Source organism: Oryzias latipes, chromosome 1 (assembly GCF_053564925.1).
Source record: "Oryzias latipes strain Hd-rR chromosome 1, Olatipes_Hd-rR_3.1".
NCBI lineage: Eukaryota > Metazoa > Chordata > Actinopteri > Beloniformes > Adrianichthyidae > Oryzias > Oryzias latipes.
The window spans coordinates 20,033,357-20,047,854 of record NC_136237.1 but is presented as its reverse complement, the minus strand read 5'-3'; the positions used below and the strand labels follow the sequence as shown (position 1 = coordinate 20,047,854).

Sequence of the window (14,498 nt, the reverse complement as noted above, 5' to 3'; positions counted from 1 at the left end):
GCGGACCAACAGAACGTCGTAAGCTCCACAAGAGACTTCAACCTTTCTCCTACACCTCATGGCAAAGCTGCTGCTGCGTTCGTCCATCTCATCTGACTCAGGAGAACCACCTTTGTCTGTGAGCTTTGTCTGAAAGTCCAGTCCAAGTCCAGCTTCGAGTCATTCTGGTGAAGAAACCCTCTTAACCGAACTGTTGCAGTTTGATGCGTTCATGAAAACAGGCAACTTTATTCATCCAAACTAGTGTTCTGAACAGTTTAACTGTATTGTTTGTTCTTTATATTACAATATTTCTCTTGAACCGTTCTGAAGCATTACTTTGCTCATCCACCAACTTTCACACACCTTTACACAGACTCACGCTCACAAATAGAATATTGATGTCAATCTGTTTATTTACTGTTTAAATGTTCATGCTAATCTAAAAGGCAGTCGTTGTCCATCTTGTCCTGTCTTTGTTATTAGGTTCCTTCAGAAGTGAATCTACTCACTTAAGTGTTGAAATTGATTTTAAGGATTAGTCTTTAAATCTGTTTTTAATATAAAATTGATAATTATTGAGTATTTTTCCTACCAGATGGAGGAAGAAGGTGCACCTTCGAATTTGACCCCTTACAGCATACAATGACCTCCATCATGAAAAAAAATGCTACAAGAACATTTTAAAAACACCAAAAACACAATTTGGGCTTTTAAAGTTTGTAGTAAACATTGTGCTTCTTATGGTTCAGAATTGAGCGCTTTCTGTGTGTGTGTGTGTGTGTGTGTGTGCATGTGTGTGTGTGTGCATGTGTGAGTGTGGGTGAGAGAGTGTGTCTCACCTGGAAAACTGTGACAGTTGCCCACAGCAGAGAATCAAAGTTTTTTCTGTCGGGTAAAGTGTCGCCGCTGTCTTGACGTAAACCGAATTTGCAGCCAAATAAATGCATTCCCAAAATGCTGCAAACCACACAGAGATACAGAAAATGAATGTAACCATTTCATTACTTATTATTTTGAAACAAGAAAAAAAAGAGAACAAGGTTACTATACATGTAATCTATTATGATATGAACGTTTTTGTCACGTTTTGTAAAATGGTTTTGTTTGCACCTTTAGAAGAAAAAAAAGGACTAGTACCTGAAAATGAATATGAAAAGCATCAACAGCATGCAGAATGTGGCAACATTGTCCATGGTTTTCATCAGCACCACAAGCTGCCTCCTCAAGGCAGGGAGGAATCGGACCAGCTTCAAAACTCTTAGCAGACGGAAAGTGCGCAGCACTGACAAGCCTCCCTCAGCCTGCCCCACAATCTCCCACACACTGAAATAGATGACACACACATTCAAAACACAATCCACACTAATGCAGTGTGTAAGACTTTACCTACTGATAAACATAAACATTTCTGAGTTAAGTGATGAGGAAAAAAACCCTTTCAACGAGAGACAGCATTCAAGTTTACACGTGTTATAATAGGCAACTAAAAGACTACGATGGCCAGCTTTGTTAGCAAATCAACTGGCTAATAAGGAGAGCAGGACCTGTGGGAATAGTCACTGTAAACAAGCCAAGCTTCAAACGCAGATGCATAATTTAACCTGTGATACTACATAATGGAAGTGAACACAGGCCCTCCAGACAGACCATCGCTGCAGCCTTGTGGCTCTGCTATCTCAATCAGCATCAGTGTGACTGCAGCTGCAGAGCAGCGCTGCAAAGATCAAAAGGAATTCTGGGAAGGATTTAACAAGGCCAGATTTTCTTTTTGGGGGGGGTAAACATAGAGACACATGCATTTCCCCCACCCTACCTGATTATGACAATAATGCTGTCAAAGCCGTTGTATGGGTTCTTGATGTAGCCAAAGAGCCCCAGAGCCAGGAGCTTCAGCAGCATCTCAAGGCTGAAGAGGCTGGTGAACACCATGTTACTGATCTCCAAAATATCGGTCAGCTCTTGTGGCTGAGGAGGACCAGCAATGAGGAAAGAGGTGTCGATGTACAGAGAGGGACAGGCACAGAAAAGGGAGAAACAAACAGATACAGACTGTCACAGAGTGCAGCAGACTCAGCCTGTTGGGAAATCCAACAGAATGCCCACAAAAAGCCTAAATAGCAAATATTTGATAGTGGCACACAAAGAAGGTTTTTCACAAATGTTGTTCTTGGAATTCAAGGTCTTGAGAAGGCAGATTCTTGAGAAAAAAAGGTAAAGAACATGGAAACTGTCAGCTTTTCTAAACAAGCAAGTATTTGATCGCTCGGCACTCTCTTTGATACTAAAAAGTGGTTTCATCAAATCAAGTTGAAAAAAACTCTCTGACGAGTCGCTGCAAAGAAAACCAGTGAATACCTCTGAGCCAGGCTTGTTATTTAAAATGATCTCCAAGGATTTTAAGAAAACCTTTGAAACAGATTGACATTTCTAGCAAAAAAACAAACATTTGAATTGCGTTTTCCAGGAAGAGTATAATGCTGTCATGATTGATGCAGAAGCATTTAATGGAGATAAACTTTTAAAAAACATCCTTAAACATAACAGTTAAAATGCTTGCCTACCATTTAGGTTTGGACAAATTAAATACATAATACAAATATAATATGGCTAAAAAAATAGGACTTTATCTAAAAAAATGTCCCTAAAATTTGAAGCAGAATCTGAGATGGACATTTGTAAGGACTGTAGTTGTTTTTCGCAAACCTATTCCATATAGAGTCCAATAAAATATTGGGTTAAAACAAAAACAAGGTTTGGCAGCTTGAAAATATATAAAATAAAGTCATTTCTTTTTGAAGGGCACCCTCAGAGACCACTTTTTTTCTTTGTTTAATATTATGTAGGGATTCACAAAGTCTGGGGAATATCAGTGCTGAACAAAAGAAACCTGCAGCGAGATGTGTGTTGCACTAAAGCCGCCATGCACAGCGAGCCATCATTCATCAATATGGTGGTATGTGTTCAGTAACATGTCAGAAAAACATTTGTTTTTTACTTCTTGAAACAGAACCCGAGAAAGTGTCAAATGGACACGTGTATATCAGTCCTGCTCAGATCACTCTGCAACTTCTCAAGTTGCAGAGTGATCTGAGCACAAACCTGCACTCAACAGGTGAGCTTTCCATAAACACGTTTGTTTGTAGTGCCAAAGATAGAAAAAAAAGGAACATGAGCAAGATGCAGCATCTGTGATGTGTGCATCAGAAATAATGTTAGTATGAGTAAAGGTGCTGTCGAAGCAGTGACATAGATTTGAATTTGAAAAGACATATGCTACCATCAAGGTGACGTCTCTCCCCAGCACGTCTGTGGGTGTTTCAGCGGGACATTGCCAGACCTCATTCTGCACACACTGCAGTGGCGTGGCTTGACAGACGCAGGGAGTGTGATCTGGACAAGACTACCTGAAGCCCGGATCTGTCTACTGCTGTAATTATTCAGTAAATCATAAGAGAAAAGAAAAGGTCTTTGGCAAAACAGATGACAACTATGATCAATGTGTTGTTTTTTCCTCTCAATATTTGTCTTCATGTATTTGCTTTGTTACAAATGTTGGTTACATTGTACCTTTTTGGTTGCTATACAAATCATTCTAAAAACAGAACTACATCGTCTGCAAAAAGCTGAAATTTAATCCAGAAACCCCCAAATTTGAATATTCCCTGGCCTCTGGCTGATCCTACAAATTCTGTCAAAAAATTATGAACAAAATTCTTGACAAATGTCATTCCTACCAAAGTCCAACATTCATTGGAAACAGGTTTGACTTACTCCTGCCAATGTAAATCAAACTCTTTCTATGGATCTGCAGACACTGGACGGTTTTTAGGGGGTCCAAAACCCATATTCCCAGAGCACCTTCCACAAAACATAGTGAGGGACAAGATTTAGTCTTTTTCTAGATCCAAATTAAAGTCCAATTGTATTGGATGGACATGCATGTTGACTGTGCCAGGACAGTGAAGATAAAAAGTTCTTTCTAATTGGAGGCAGGGACAGAGAACAATCAACCCCCTGTGGTGATTAATGCTGGCATAGCAGGGCCCAACTGGTGTGCTGTGAACAGGCCCTACATGAACTGAAACCTTCCTTTCCTCCATACCAACTTTTATTCAGGATGAGGAATAAAACATTTTGACTCTACAAGCAGAAGTCCAGTTGACACAACTAAGCTCTCAGATAAAACTGTTTGCTCAATAAACCTTAAACTAAATGGGATCAGAATAAAAGTACAAAAGGGGGAAGAAAGGTTACAAAGGAAAAATAAATAAGTACTAAATAATTTGAAATCAGACTTAAAGTAATTTGCAAATGGTAGTGATGAACTGAAGATAGTGTTGTCACCAAAGCTTGGCTAACCTCAATAATTGACAGAAAATCAAAACATGTGATAAAGATGTTTAATGCAGTTGCCTTGCTGTGATCTGTGCACATTAACTATCTTTAGGTAGAAATGTGAAATACAAATAGGGTATGGCTCTCATAATTATTTTATTGAATTTTCTGAAATGTGCTTCTCTCACGTTAATTTAAAGACACAGAGCAATAATGATTTATTCAACTGTTAGTAGCAGATAGCATGTTCACAAGACTATCTGCTACTAACTAGGGCTAAATCACATACAAATGAGACCTGTAAAGAAACAAAACATATTCAAAACAAATACTACACACAATACTGATGTTTCATTTTCACAGGGTTCATTGTTTTGTTTTATGGATAAAACACGTGGGATCTTTGATTTGTTTCGATCCTCATTCATCTTCCAAACCCAATTTATCCCTAAGGGGGTCATGGAGTTTCTGGTGCCTATTCCAGCTACAGTTGAGTGAAGGCACTCTGAAAGGGATGCCAGTCTGTCAGAGAGCCTATTTAACACTCACATTAAACACCAAGCCAGATTGCACAGAGAAAACCCACACATGCGCAAGGAGAACATGCAAACTTCACACAGAAATGTCCCTGCCAGGATTTGAACCATACAGGCCTTCTTGCTGTGAGGCAAGAGAAGAGTTTTCCCTAAAAGGTGCTTTCCTCAGTGTGTTGACCTCTTGTGCTGCTCTACCTTTGGATCATTTTAGCCAAATACCTCTGGAGGAAGACCATTTAAAGGCCATATAAAAATCTTTGAAATGACGTATTCCTCCAAAACGTTTTTCCAAATTATGGCTGCAACAATTAAGAATACAGCATATGTCTTACCTAGTAAAAAATAATATAATTATGACATACTTATTTGTAGAAATGTTCATTTTGTATTGGGTGGTTATTTAATAATTACAGAATGCATCATAATTACAGGAATTACAAATGTACCTGCACAGTAGCTGCAGACCAAAACATTGGCTGTCTTCTACAGTGTCTCCACTCTAGCTTTTGTTCAAATGTTTCCATAGCTTGTTCATACAGAAATGTCAGGCTGTTTGGGCTGAATTGAATTCTGACAATTGTAATTAACTCAGTCTGCTTTGATGCTTTTTTTCCTTTTCTGTAAAACCTTGAGGCAACATGGTTGTGAACTAGTGCTTTAACACATAAATGAAACTGATCTTTTCACATAACATACTGCAGGGAGCACCTTAAAAAAACAGAACCGATTGGAATATTTTATACAAAGGTGTTAAATGAAGAAACTGTGTGCATTTTGCACAAATCATTTTATAGAAAAATTGCATAATTTGCTTTATAAGCTAATCAATATTAAGATTTATGGATTTCTAGATAAAAACAAAAACAACCCATTTTGAAACAAAATCTAATTCAGTTAAATTCTAACATGTCTTTTTCTGGTCAGAATAGAAGATGGTTAAATAAGTGTGTCATGTAAACACTGCAGCTATAATTGTTTGAAAAAACACTGGGAAGAACAATTGCAACGCAGTAGGCAACATTTTTTGTTACACTGTGAAATGCAGCTGCTGTCGCTCAGTTCTCTCGGCTTCTCAAAGCAACAAAGTCGTGCAAGCTAACAAATGTATGAGCGTGCTCAGTGGCATCAGTCTTAAACAGCTGTTCTTCACAGATTAAATAGCCTTTAAACTACATCAGTCAGAAAGTTGGACTGATGCTTCTTTTGGTACAGAGGACTCTGATGTGCATCGCGACTCATTTCATAGGAAATCAGCTCTTTTACATTGGAGAAAAAAACTAAAATTGCTCCATCTACAGATCATTCATCACCGTGATTGACCTTTATCACGTCAGGGAGTTATAACCAAGCAGAGTTTGTGCTTAATATTAGTCGCTGACAAAGTTATGGCCAAATATATCTGCCTTACTGTTCAGGAAGAGAGCCAAGGCAGATTATTCCGTCATTTTGCAGAATCTTTCACTGCCATTCGGTCCAACACAATGTCAGATCTGCCTCCCCCTCCTCCCTTCACTCTGCTCCATCTCTGTCCTATCCCTGGGTCGCGCTTTAATTAACACTTAAGGTCGTATGAGTTTTCCTGTCTCCTGATACACGCCTGCACATACCCACACACGGCTGCATGCATGCAGGCATTTCCACACACGCACACGCCGTGATCCCATATGCTCACTGCTGTAAGTGTTGATTGGGGGGCAAGTTTGTTGACTCCCCCCGACAAAGTGATTTGCACGTCACTCACACTGTAGGCACATTCAGAGCAGTGTGAGTCCGCGAAAACCAAAAAGAAGGCCTACCTGCTCGTGATACTCTATGCCCATGGATAGCGTGTTGATAAGGATGGCAATCATGATGCCTCTGTTGAAATATCGGCTGCTCACAATAAGTTTCAGCTTGATTCGGAGTCCCGCCCAGCAGCGCTCCCACAGCTTTTTCCTCGGCTCAAGCACCTGCGCATTGCCGTAGCACGGACTTCTACTCTGGCACGGGCTATTACCATGGCACGGGTGGTTGCCAAGGCGTGAGTTCTGATACCGATGATGCTGTTCTTCAGGATGCTCATGAAGGTTTTCACTGCCACTAAGTTGGCTATAGTAGGTGCAGTACGGGCATGATGAAGCCTCTCCTGAGCCTTCACCTGGCAACTGCAGAGCAGGATGCCCCGCAGAGCCGCCTGCAGAGACACGATGGGAGAGGGGGTTAGACAAAAGTAACCCAATCATCAACAAGAGCGATGCAAAATATTTCATTCTCTGTCCAGTAGAGGAGGAAATTTATTTTCTATTTCTGGAAGAGAAAAGTTTAATAACATAAAACCACTGAAGACCTGAAGGCTTTTTTACATGGGGAGGAGGTAGAGGGATTTATTAGAACAAGGATACATTTATGAGCATGTGTCTAAGGGGGTTCAAATTTCTGCCAAATTCATTAGTGAGCCGCCTGAGAGAAACGCTCTGATGGCATAACAGCAAACACTAATCTAGCAGGAGTTCACTTGTCACCACAGTTACAACAAATACCGGTACATATTTTCAACGGAGACTGAAACAGAAAATCCAATCCAGCCGTTCCGCGGTGTGCGTCTGCAGATAACGTGGGCTGTGAGGGCCCATTTGACAGGAAGAATTGCTCAAAATCACTACTTTACTACGCTTGCAGAAAGTACAGTTATGCTGAGCTGCAGCAGACACACAATTCAAAATAAACTGAGACATTCCTGCTTTATGAATCTCTGAAGAGCCCCAGCAACACTTATTATTTATTACTGAGGGGAATGAATGTTTTATGTACATGTTCTCTGTTAGTCTAACAATTTTATCTTAAGGTTGTCATTATGGAGCAGCAGTACTAAAACCGTGACAACAGTTGCAGTGATACAGTGGGGAGCCGCAGAAAATGTAAACAGAAAAAGGTATATTCTGAAAATTAACTCTGCTTTAGCCAGTGTTTTATCCTGAATTCAATCTCAATAAATCTTCTTTTTTCACAATTCAGTTACACTTTAACGATGCACAGTAGTTTGTTTTCATACAAAAGATCTATTAATCTTTTCTGCTTTTGTTTAAACTGTTAATTACTTTTGGTTAGAGGTAAAAAAGGAAATTGAAAAAATAAAAGCAAACTATTATTTAATGAAAATTCTTTGTTTTTAAAAAAAAAAAAAATTCTTGGTTTAAAAGTAAATAGAGACATAATAGATAGCAGGGAGCAAGTTGGAAACTATTATCTTGCAGTTTAAGACCCTTTCCAAGGAAAATTGTGTTTTTGGTGTTTTTAACATGTTATTGTGGATTTCTTTCTCGTAAATGAGGGCATACATAAAGAAATTATTTTTCTGATTATCTCTTCATTCAAATTATTGTAAATAAGGAGCAGCTGTAAAGAATGCCGTTGGAAAAAGCTTGTAGCTGTGACATAGGTGCTACAGTCAGCGAGCCACAGGCTTCCTGCTCCGCTCCGTTCTGATGCAGCCACTTGCAGACAAATAGATCCATGTACATTTTTATTTTCCCTATCCAAGCTAGCTCAAAATTGCACAATTTGATAGCTCCAGTTGTGCTTGCCATTTGTGTTGCAGCAGTAATGTTAGGTTGGGGGTGTGAGGGGCTGTAAGCTAGCAGGAGAGTGCATAAACAGAAGGATGTCGGGAAGCAGAGGCAGGCAATCCTGCCCACAACTCGTTTCCATGAACTACTGCCGCTCTGCAACAACTATGTCCCTGAAAACGACTCAGGTTCTTTGATTAGCAAAAAAACAACAAAAAAGACCTCTGGAAACTCTTTGAAAAAAGAACAAAAGATGATTGGAGTGGGACTTTAAAACGTTTTACACTAGAAATAAGCTTTACATTTTATGTGATAAAAATAGTAAAGTTAATGAACCAAATGTATTTGAACGTATAATTAAACTTCACTTTACTTTGTCATTCTTCTGCACGCCCTTGAGTAATACTCAGATATTGTTCCAATCCAACTTTAGGTTTAGTCTTTGCTGATTAAAATGTCAACACATCACTTTTTTTAGCAAATCACGTGTTTTAGCAAACAGTTTTAGGGTACAAAACAGACCCCTCAGGTATTGGGAAACAAATAAAGAGGCTTGTGGTCATGGATTCATTTGATAATCATTAATTACTAATGTAGGAAACACTGCTCCACATAAAAGTACACAAAGAAGTAATCCTTTTTGGAAGACATAGGAAGTCTAAAGTGGAAATTCATTTATAGTTTTTATACAGCAACTTTTTTAACCAAGCTGCTGGATTATAGCATTGCACAATAGTGTAACAATGTCATATGGTTGACTTACTCTTCTAATTTTTTTAACCTTTGGCAAAACCTTTTTTTTGTCTTAAGTGTTAACAATGCTTTTCAAAGTGTCTGTGTAGCCCTTGTGATGTCCTATGGGGTCCAGATGACCCAATCCTTACAGTGACGTGTTCTCCCTAACATGACAAAAGGTGGACAAAGGTGGAAAGGATTTCATGTAATCCATAGACACCAGTGAAGATCACATATCATTGAAGAAAAAAGTTCAGCGCACTGTTTTGTGGGGTCTAGATGACCCAACTCAATGTTAAAGTGCCCAGGATAGCACAAGGGGTAGACTCTCATTCATCCAGGTTGAATCCATTGAAGTAGTAAAAAAAAAACTGCTTTAGCGTTGATTTACTGAAGATGAACGAGAAATTGTATCTACCACTTCAACACTTTTTAATAAAAAAAGCCAGTCTCTGTATCGGAGGTGTCACGACACAGACAGCTGCATGAAGATTATGAAACTACTCTTAAAAAAAACTGTAAAATAAACACTGAGTTTTATTTGGATGAGAAGAGAAGTGTAAAAAGACATGCGGAGTGTTCTAATCATAGATGTCTTCCTAAAATAACTTTTTTAAATGTAATACCATTTGAAGCTGCTGCAGGAGTGACTTCAGAATTTCAAAATGCCACATATCTGCACGTGTTCTTGTTTGATGACAACAACCAACCAAAAGCACAGAAAGCCCATATGTGACGTTTTTCATAATCAGAAGAAATATGGGTTATTTTGTGCTAAAATGGCCATAAACATAGGACTATATTCAATATAGCCACTGAATAAATATAATCTGTAAAAGGACATATTAGAAAGACTCAAATAATAATACCGTTCAGTGATAACTGGAGTATGAAATAAAAGCACGAGTTTTTTAAGCTCTGCTCACATTTTCCTGACATGGAGGGGAAAATGGCTTCAAACGTAAAAGCTTTTTTAATCCAAGGTGTTATCACATATCATCAAAAAGATATTGCCACAGAATCTTCACTTGCTTGTTAAAAGCTATGTCCATGAATATTTACATCCTCCGTCTCCCCTGAGATTGCTCTGAACCGAGAGCGTTAAGCAGCACAGAGGAGGATGCCAGCGAGAGCAGTTTAAGATGAATTTACTTTGTTAGTTACATTGACGTGCTGTATTTATCTTGCTATTGTTCAATGGCATTACCCCTTAAACTGTTTACCGAGTTTGTTGCAGTTGTCAGTGAGAGTTTGCCTCATATTTTCATATTTCTCCAGTGTGTCGCACAATTTAATGTCAAACTCTGTGGTCCAGATGTGCACAGAGATTCTAATATCCTTGAGTTTGATCTTGTAGGAGACAAACACAGCTGTGCTGGCTTGTGTCTAATTACCTTAATATGTAAATACATGTCAGTATTGTATGCATTTCAAATAAACTATCAGGATTTTCACTTTTTTTTGGAGAATGCTTCCAAACTGTGAGCTTTATTTACTCTAAATTATCCAAAAAGCTACAACATTTTTGATATTTCTTTCATTTCTTGCCTCTTTCAGATTGTGGCTGTTCAAAAATGTACGTTAACGTTTTATACTAAGAGTCCTTAATCAACTATTTATAAGACATTAACGCACACTAGTAATGTTTTATTAAGCTGCTTATAAGTACAACAATTAGCATTTGTAAATGTCTTACAACTGACTTACAAGTTTAAATAAACTGTTTATAAATACCTTAAAATATTCCTTAATAAACTACTTATAAGACATTAACAAGCATGAGTAATGTGGTATTAAGCTGCTTATAAAGACGTTTATTAGCATTTGTTAATCCTATTCACAAGCTACTTAGAAATTGCTTTTATGGGATTGATAAATGTATTAACAGTGTTCTTATTAACAGTTTTTTTATTGTTTTGCACCCCCTCAATCTAAAGCGTGACCAAATAAGGGGTGATCTTTACAAGCCATTTATAAATTGCTTACAGAATTTACCCAGCTAAAGTGTTTATTCAAAATAGATTTAGATAAAACACAACAATTCCCCTGAAACAGTCATCCATCTCTTCTGGTATTGTCCTAAAGTTAAAGTGTTTTGGCAGAAGATGTGTGATTTCATTAGTGATAAAATTCATTCTTGTTTTGTTTTATTCTGGAAAAATGTCTTGTATCAAAGATGTCTAATTTCAAACAATATACAAAAGGACTCTGGTGTACTTTTAAATCTCTTGTTCATTTTAGCCAAATTTCATATATTTATAAATGTAAATTCTGTGGTCAAAAGCCCTGTTTATTTTATACTTTTCTGAGTTAAATCAGTATATTAATAGTATTTGTAATTCTAAGAAGCAAAAAGCAATCAAAACCTTGTCTGTATGCAAAAGATTCGACATTTTCTCGTTGAGTTTAACCCCCTGGATTATTTCTATTTCTAAAGTGCTTTTTTTAATACATATGTGTATTTGATATTTGCAATATGTTCTTATTGCATACCCAAAAGTGAATCCTAGTAAAATGGCATAATGTGCAATAAAGTTTATTTTAAAAAATTATAAATTGCTTGTATGGGATTAATAAATATATCAACAGTTCCCATGTCAAGTGGACTTAGATTTTTTTTAAGTCCAGCTAATATGGCTCAACCTTACACCACCTGGATGAACGAGAACCTTCATTGACAGTTTGAGTGTTTGGCAGTATATTGAACAAAAAAAAAGCTTTTTTTTAAGTGTCCCATCTTAAAATCTACTCGTAATGCAATGTAGACTTTAACCCTTGTGCTATCCTAGGCAGTTTAACGTTGGGAGTTGGGTCATCTAGACCCACTAGACAGTGCGCTGAACCTTTTTTCTTCAATGATTTGTGAACCTGACTGGTGTCCATGGATTACATGAAATCTTTCCACCTTTGTCGTGATAGGTAGACAATATAAAGGTGGGCTCATCTAAGATAGCACAAGGGTTACACATGGTCTAAAGACCAAACTTTGATTTCTGCGTGCAACTTCTCAACACCGGTCCTCCCCTCACTCCCCAGCAATGACCTAGTTTCCATTTGGCGCATTTTTAATAAAGGATAACTAGAACCCCTAATGTCAGGAAATCTAAGACTATGATAAGCCTCGCAGGTCGCTGGAGGAGGCACAGCAGGGTTGGTTGTCTCAGCAGTCACTCATTGAAATTTATTTGTCTGCTGTGTTGCTCAGAAGTTGTTTTGAAATGATTATCAAGATGTCAAAAACAGTGTTTTTTGTTATGTGGATCACCAAATTCTCAAAAAAAAAAAAAATCTACCAAACAGCAATAGATGCACTTTTATGTTTCTCTTTTTTATATAGAAATACAGAAGAAGGCTTTTTGTACACTTCTGTGGAGTCTGGTGTGTAAGGATAAGCATGTGAGAGCCTGTTTGTCTATACATCCACACACTGTACGCAGGAATGAGTGTTTGATCATAGCATTGTTTGACACTGAACACATTTTATTACTGCTATTCACTCAGCTGGATGAACACGTCCTGCTTTTACACAAGACATCACAACTTTAAACTAAATAACCTAAATGTCATAAACACCAGGAGCTGCAGGTGTTTAGTGTGAAATTCCCAATTCCGCAAATCTTGCTGCAGGCTTTTTCTTTCACAGTTCTATTCTGAAATATGAAAGACTTGGTGTCATAGAATTCCAACTAAGCACAAAATTACAGACAGATTCATATAATTTCTCCAAGTTTACAAATGTTCCCCTTATCTTTCAGTGATTCTGGAGAACATGATGGGTCATGCCTAGGCCTAATATAGGAGTCACTTATTGCAAATGCAAAGTATTACAGTAAGATATTACTTCTTGTGTAAGAGATAACTTGTATGATGTAATATTTTATTCATTACAGCTTCAGTAATTCCTCAAACTTGCTGTCCGATTTTTAGAAGCAGTGGGATCATGAGACATTAACAGCTTAAAGACAGCATGGTTTTCTTCTGCTTTGGTTTTTATGAACACTTGAAAAAAACGAATAACATTTTTTGAATGAACCCATATCCCCACTAATCTAAATATGAAATACTTTGTAGTGCATTTGACAAGATGACATTCTAATGATCTGTTACTGCTTGTGTTTTAAAGAAAGTTACCTAAAAGTAATATATGACATATTTCACACACTACAAATCTAAGAGAGTAATATTGTGAGATAAGGGCTTAGTGACAGTGGCTCAGGTGGTTGAGCGGGTCGTCCAATGACCGAAGGGTTGGCGGTTCGATCCCTGCTCCCACCAGCCAAAAAATGTCGTTGTGTCCTTGGGCAAGACACTTCACCCTCCTTGCCTCCAGTGTGGCTCCACTGGTGTGTGAATGTGTATGAATGTCCCGGTGATGGTCAGAGGGGCCATTGGCGCGAAATGGCAGCCACTGTCAGTCTGCCCCAGGGCAGCTGTGGCTACAACCATAGCTTACCGTCACCAAGTATGAATGAGGAGTGAATGAATAATGGACACACTGTAAGCGCTTTGAGTGTCTTGAAAAGCGCAGATAAATCCAATCCATTATTATTATTAGTTTTGAATATCAATAACAAGTAACCTGTAGTGTCTTACAGTTTGGAAGTAACTTGCACAACCATGGATAAGCCTCTAACTTGGGGACCAGTTACTGATCAGTGGACTTTTCCTCAGTTCCTTAAAGTCCCACTCAGACCATCTTTTGATCTATTGTTAAAGTGTTCCCAGTGGTCTTTTAGGGTAATTATGATTATGATGTTTTTAGCCAAAATAAAAAAAATCTGTATCATTTTCTAGGACATAGTTTCTATAGAGCAGCAGTAGTTTATTAGAAACTTGCCCCTGAACTGTGGGTGGGACCGTTAGTGTGGAGTAAGCCTTTCCTTATTTCCCATCATCCCTACTGTCACAATCCCTTGTGTCAAAAAGAGAAAGATGCTTGCAGAGGCTTCTTAAATATAAGCTTTTTGAGTGCACCAAAGAGTTAATGAACTATAAAGATTACAAACTTCTAAATCAGCATATTTCCCATCCTAAAGGTAAACTAACAAAAAAAGTTTTTCTTTGTCTTCATTTAGTAATCTTTAGTCTTTTAATTGGCTTAAATTTGTTTCTTATTTAAAAAAAACTCAACCAAAAATATATAAAAGAGTCTGTGAAAAAGTTTATCAAAAAATGACTTCGACTATTATTTTAGGAAGGTGATGATATTTGCCTTTAGGCTGCTAGAAGATGTCTCACCCCATTATGTCACTTTTCATGAGTATATATGCCACAACTGCTTTGCTGTCTTTGTCTTCCCTTTAGAAAGTACTCCTGATTTAATTTTTTATTGTTTGCTTTTAAAATCTTCTTATCACCGCTAAAA

At 37.8% G+C, this 14,498-nt stretch overlaps 1 protein-coding gene across 4 annotated transcripts in view; it reads right to left on the bottom strand.

The window, feature by feature from the left end:
* LOC101160713 (voltage-dependent T-type calcium channel subunit alpha-1H) overlaps nucleotides 1-14,498 on the bottom strand; it is a 76,537-nt gene that overhangs the window by 40,490 nt on the left and 21,549 nt on the right. For all 4 annotated transcript variants that reach the window (XR_013654812.1, XM_078944244.1, XM_078944252.1 and 1 more), the window contains 4 exons: nucleotides 6,650-7,026; nucleotides 1,796-1,947; nucleotides 1,120-1,305; nucleotides 822-939 (listed from right to left, as the gene is read on the bottom strand). Coding sequence is in view for 3 of the 4 variants with exons in the window: in XM_078944244.1 (XP_078800370.1) it covers nucleotides 822-939; nucleotides 1,120-1,305; nucleotides 1,796-1,947; nucleotides 6,650-7,026 (833 nt within the window). In the remaining variant the exon portion in view is untranslated. The remainder of the gene's footprint in view (nucleotides 1-821; nucleotides 940-1,119; nucleotides 1,306-1,795; nucleotides 1,948-6,649; nucleotides 7,027-14,498) is intronic.